Source organism: Pelodiscus sinensis, unplaced genomic scaffold, assembly GCF_049634645.1.
Source record: "Pelodiscus sinensis isolate JC-2024 unplaced genomic scaffold, ASM4963464v1 ctg108, whole genome shotgun sequence".
Classification (NCBI taxonomy): Eukaryota; Metazoa; Chordata; order Testudines; family Trionychidae; genus Pelodiscus; species Pelodiscus sinensis.
In genome coordinates, this window is record NW_027465888.1 from 300990 (window position 1) to 306989 (window position 6000).

Consider the following 6000-nt stretch of genomic DNA (forward strand, 5'->3'; position numbering starts at 1 on the left):
GGCGGGAGGGGCTGTGGGGGCAGGCGGGAGGGGCTGTGGGGGCAGGGGGCAGGCAGGAGGGGCTGCGGGGGGGCAGGCGGGAGGGGCTGTGGGGGCAGGGGGCAGGCGGGAGGGGCTGTGGACCCGGCTCACCCCCTCTCTCCCCGGTGCCCCAGGCGGCCGAGATGCTGCAGCAGTTCCTGAAGTCCAAGGAGACGGTGGCCCAGGCTGTGCTGCAGACGGACCAGAGCCTGACGGACAGACAGAAGGAGATCGAAGGTGACTGCAGCGGGGGGCCCCTAGCGCGTGTCCCCCCCTTGGGTCTGTGGGTCTGCTGACCCCTTGGCCAGAGACTCACCCCCGGTCCCCTCGGCCCCACAGGCCCAGGGCTCTGCAGGGGAGGGGCCCGTGCCCTCGCAGGCCTGGCGCCCCCAGTGCATCTATTAGTGCAACCAGCATGCAAGCTGCTTGCACCCAATAGTGTGACTAATGTGATTAGTGCACACACTAATGTGACTGCATGCCAGTTGCACTAGTGCAACTGGCATGCAGCCTGCTTGTGCGTACTAGTGCGAGTGGCAGGCTACTGCTTGCACCCACTAGTGTGACTGGCACACAAGCTGCTTGTGCACAGTAGTGTGACTGGCATGTGACCTGCTTACACACACTAGTGCGACCGGCATGCGAGCTGCCTGCACACACTAGTGCGACTGGCATGTGAGCTGCCTGCACACACTAGTGCGACCGGCATGCGAGCTGCCTGCACACACTAGTGCAACTGGCATGCAGCCTGCTTGTGCGTACTAGTGTGAGTGGCAGGCTACTGCTTGCACCCACTAGTGTGACTGGCACACAAGCTGCTTGTGCACAGTAGTGTGACTGGCATGTGACCTGCTTACACACACTAGTGCGACCGGCATGCGAGCTGCTGCACACACTAGTGCGACTGGCATGCGAGCTGCCTGCACACACTAGTGCGACCGGCATGCGAACTGCCTGCACACACTAGTGCGACCAGCATGCGAGCTGCCTGCACACACTAGTGCGACGCGCATGCGAGCTGCCTGCACACACTAGTGCGACCGGCATGCGAGCTGCCTGCACACACTAGTGCGACCGGCATGTGAGCTGCCTGCACACACTAGTGCGACCGGCATGCGAGCTGCCTGCACACACTAGTGCGACTGGGGGCAGCACTGATGAGTCCGATATCCTCCCCAGTGGCCAGGGCTGGGGGCAGCAAAGCCAAAGGGGCTGGCTGGGTCGGGTGCTGGGTTCCACGAGGAGCAGCCCAACATGCTGCTCTCACGGGTGCGGCTCCCAGCAGCTCCCTGGCTCTGTCTGTGGGTGGAAACGTCTGAGCCGGGCTCGACCCCAGCGCCCCCCCCCCCAGGCCTAGGACTCCAAGCCCAGACACGCGGGGACCAGCCCCAGGGCTCCGGCGCCGCAGATCCGGGGGGGGGCCCGTGAGCCCAGGCCCCCCCGAGCCCTCTGGCCCTGACCGTGTGCCCCCAGCGGAGCGGGCGCGGGCCGAGGCGGCCGAGCGGGAGGCGCAGCTGCGCCAGGAGCTGCAGGCCAGGACGGAGCAGCTGCTGCAGGACCAGGAGCGCAGCCACCAGGAGCACGTCCAGCAGCTCACGGCCAAGATGGAGCAGGAGCGCGGGCAGCTGCTGGCCGAGCAGGAGCGAGCGCTGGCCCTGAAACTGCAGGTACCAGCCCCCCCGGGCAGCTGGGACCGGACCCCCGGGTTCTCTGCCAGCCCTGGGAGGGGAGGGGAGGGGGGTTGGGGGGCGGGGGAGCCCGGACTCCTGGGTTCTCTGCCAGCCCTGGGAGGGGAGGGGGGCTGGGGGGCGGGGAGCCCGGACTCCTGGGTTCTCTGCCAGCCCTGGGAGGGGAGGGGGGCTGGGGGGTTGGGGGGCGGGGGAGACCAGACTCCCGGGTTCTCTGCCAGCCCGGGGGAGGGGAGGGGGGTTGGGGGGCGGGGAGCCCGGACTCCTGGGTTCTCTGCCAGCCCTGGGAGGGGAGGGGGGGCTGGGGGGTTGGGGGGCGGGGAGCCCGGACTCCTGGGTTCTCTGCCAGCCCTGGGAGGGGGAGGGGGGCTGGGGCATTGGGGGGGGGCAGGGAGCCCGGACCCCTGGGTTCTCTGCCAGCCCTGGGAGGGGAGGGGGGGCTGGGGGGTTGGGGGGGGCGGGGAGCCTGGACCCCTGGGTTCTCTGCCAGCCCTGGGAGGGGAGGGGGCCTGGTGGGTTGGGGGGCGGGGAGCCCGGACTCCTGGGTTCTCTGCCAGCCCTGGGAGGGGAGGGCGGCTGGGGGGTTGGGGGGGGCGGGGAGCCCGGACTCCTGGGTTCTCTGCCAGCCCTGGGAGGGGAGGGGGCCTGGTGGGTTGGGGGACGGGGAGCCCGGACTCCTGGGTTCTCTGCCAGCCCTGGGAGGGGAGGAGGGCTGGGGGCCTGGGAGGGGAGGGGAGGGGGCAGGACCCAGGACTGCCGGGTTCACTCCCAGCTCTGCCCCCCGCCCCCGTGGCGCTAACCCTCGGCTCTGCCCCCAGGAGCAGGCGCAGCTGCTGCGCGAGGGCTTCCAGGGGGAGGCAGCGCAGCTGCGGCAGCAGATCCAGAACCTGAGTTGGGCCATGAGCCAGCCCCGGAGCCCCGACTGCGTCGTCCTGTGAGGGTGGAGCGCGCGGCTGCGGGCCGGGGCCGTTCGGGGGTCTCTGCGCCACTGGCCGGCGGGACGGGCCGGTGCCCTTGCGTTGCTCCGGGTCTCTCCGCCCCCAGCCCTGCTGCTGGCCCCGCGCTGTCCCTGGGGTCTCAGCTGCCGGGGGCCTGGCGAGTTATTGTAGGGTCTCCCCCGGCAGGGGGGTGGGCTGAGGAGGAGGCTTGGCAGAGTCCTCGCACCGGCCTAATAAACACGGATTTTAACGCCACCCGACGCCTGGTGGGTTGGGGGGGGCGACCCCAGGGGGCTTCTCCCTGCAGTGATTCCTGGCCCCCCGGCCCAGAGAGCAGGGCGAGCCGCCAGGAGCCCCGTGGGGTCTCGGGGGAAGGGCTGCTCCCCACGGCCGGGGCGGGGCTGGGGCTGGCGATAAGTAAACCCCGAAACCCGGCCGGCTGCAGGCTGTGGGACTGGACCGTGGCCAGACGAGGCCACGGCCTAGGAGCACTGGGGGGGGGGCAGTGACCTAGGCCTAGCCCCACGGGTTTAGGAGCGCTGGGGGGGGCAGTGACCTAGGCCTAGCCACACGGGTTTAGGAGCGCTGGGGGGGCAGTGACCTAGCCTAGCCCCACGGGTTTAGGAGCTGGGGGGGGCAGTGACCTAGGCCTAGCCCCACGGGTTTAGGAGCACTGGGGGGGGGGCAGTGACCTAGGCCTAGCCCCACGGGTTTAGGAGCGCTGGGGGGGCAGTGACCTAGGCCTAGCCCCACGGGTTTAGGAGCGCTGGGGGGGGCAGTGACCTAGGCCTAGCCCCATGGGTTTAGGAGCGCTGGGGGGACAGTGACCTAGGCCTAGCCCCACAGGTTTAGGAGCGCTGGGGGGACAGTGACCTAGGCCTAGCCCCACGGGTTTAGGAGCACTGGGGGACAGTGACCTAGGCCTAGCCCCACGGGTTTAGGAGCGCTGGGGGACAGTGACCTAGACCTAGCCCCACGGGTTTAGGAGCGCTGGGGGGCAGTGACCTAGGCCTAGCCCCACGGGTTTAGGAGCGCTGGGGGGCAGTGACCTAGGCCTAGCCCCATGGGTTTAGGAGCGCTGGGGGGGGCAGTGACCTAGGCCTAGCCCCACGGGTTTAGGAGCGCTGGGGGGGGGCAGTGACCTAGGCCTAGCCCCACGGGTTTAGGAGCGCTGGGGGGGGCAGTGACCTAGGCCTAGCCACACGGGTTTAGGAGCGCTGGGGGGGGCAGTGACGTAGGCCTAGCCCCACGGGTTTAGGAGCGCTGGGGGGGCAGTGACCTAGGCCTAGCCCCACGGGTTTAGGAGCGCTGGGGGGGCAGTGACCTAGGCCTAGCCCCACGGGTTTATGAGCGCTGGGGGGGGCAGTGACCTAGGCCTAGCCCCACGGGTTTAGGAGCTGGGGGGGCAGTGACCTAGGCCTAGCCCCACGGGTTTTAGGAGCGCTGGGGGGGCAGTGACCTAGGCCTAGCCCCATGGGTTTAGGAGCGCTGGGGGGGGCAGTGACCTAGGCCTAGCCCCACGGGTTTAGGAGCGCTGGGGGGCAGTGACCTAGGCCTAGCCCCACGGGTTTAGGAGCACGGGGGGGCGGTGACCTAGGCCTAGCCCCACGGGTTTAGGAGCTGGGGGGGCAGTGACCTAGGCCTAGCCCCACGGGTTTAGGAGCGCTGGGGGGCAGTGACCTAGGCCTAGCCCCACGGGTTTAGGAGCGCTGGGGGGGGCAGTGACCTAGGCCTAGCCCCACGGGTTTTGGGAGCGCTGGGGGGGGCAGTGACCTAGGCCTAGCCCCACGGGTTTAGGAGCGCTGGGGGGGGGGTGACTTAGTGTCACGGCTCCCAGGTCCTGCCCACACTTGGCCCCTCGGCTCCCTGGGCAGGACCCCCCCAGCGCGACGGCCCCTTCTCGGGGGGCCCAGCCCGGCGGCAGGGAGACGGCCCTTTCCCGGGGCCACTCCAGTGCGGCGACCCTCTCTTGGGGGGCCGCTCACCTGGGGGGCTGCCCCTCTGCATCTGGGACGCTGCCTCTCAGGCTCCAGCCGCCTGCCTCCGCCGTGAGCCCCCTCGGGGGGGCCTCCCCCTGGACCCCGGGGCCTCCCCTCCCAAGGGCCTAGCCCAGCCTGTTCCCAGCCCCACAGCAGGGTGATGGGGCTTTGAACCCAGCAACGGATCCCTCAGGCCTGACTCTGCCCTGCATCCCGGGGGCTCTGCCTGCCCCGTCCCCCAAAAACAGCCCCCGTCTCCCAGCAGAGCCTCCAGTACCCCCCAACAGCCCCTCCCCGGCTGGTGTCTCCCCAGGTAACGGGGGCGCCCGGGCCCCTCCCCCCCCTCCCCTCTGGGACCAGCTGGGCCGGGCGCTGGGTCCCCTCAGCCCCTTGTCTGTTTGGCGGGGCGCCCGGGCCCCTCCCCTCCCCTCCCCTCCCCTCCCCTCCCCTCTGGGACCAGCTGGGCCGGGCGCTGGGTCCCCTCAGCCCCTTGTCTGTCTGGCGGGGCGGCCGTGGGCCCTGAGCAGGCCGGGGGCACCAGACGCCGGCTCCAGTTCCGGGCTGGTCCCTGCAACAACCCCCCCTTGTCACATTAAACAGCAACATCCGGGCCCTGAGCCCCCTGTGTGCGACCCCCCTTTGGGCCCCACAACTCCCCTTCCTCTCCCCCTCCAGACCGGTCTGAGGGGGTCGCTCCGCCAGGGGCCTGGGGCCGGCTGGGACACTGGCGCCCCCTTGGCACGGACCCTCCCAGGCTCCATCTCAGCCGCTCGGCCTCGGCCCCTGGGCCCGGTGCAGCCAGGTCTGGGGAGGGGTCGGCCGCCCTGGGAGAGGCCCCCCCACGGGCAGGGCTGCAGCGTTAAGGGCCCCTGGGGCCGAGGCATCGGGTACGCGCGGAACCTGGAGATGGCGCTGACTTTCCGAAAGTCGAGACGGAGCCTCCTGAAGATTCTCCCCGGGGGGTCACCGTCTGACCCGGCTCGGACATGGCCCAGCCCCCGGAGAAGGGTATTAGATCTGGGCCAGTCTCAGGCCAACGCGGGAGTCAGCCCGCCCATTATCTCCTCGCTCACCCCTTGCACAATTCGTGGGACCCTCGCACGGGGGGAGATTTCACATCCCCGTGCATGCACTGGAGGTGCAGCTCTCCCTCCGTCACCGTGGCGGCAGGGGTGACTCCCTTGTGAACGAGGGTCTGGCCACAGCCCCAGTCCAGGAGGGCTCCCGCTGGCTTGCACCCCTCCTGCATGACGAGGCGGACCAGGCGGACGAGGCTTTCCCCCACGCGGCCACGTGACAGACACGGCCCCAATCCGTGTGGGCAGGCCCGCAGGACCCTCGGGGGGGGGGGGGGGCAAGGCCGGCATTCCCACG

General features: G+C 70.4%; 1 protein-coding gene across 1 annotated transcript in view; it reads left to right on the plus strand.

Moving 5' to 3' along the window:
• The window catches only part of LOC102450090 (uncharacterized), a 38468-nt gene extending 35680 nt beyond the window's left edge, over positions 1 to 2788 (plus strand). The window contains exons 18-20 of the mRNA XM_075916051.1: positions 156 to 258; positions 1495 to 1688; positions 2528 to 2788. Of these exons, the coding sequence (XP_075772166.1) occupies positions 156 to 258; positions 1495 to 1688; positions 2528 to 2647 (417 nt within the window). The 3' untranslated portion in view covers positions 2648 to 2788. The remainder of the gene's footprint in view (positions 1 to 155; positions 259 to 1494; positions 1689 to 2527) is intronic.
• The last annotated feature ends 3212 nt before the right edge of the window (positions 2789 to 6000 follow it).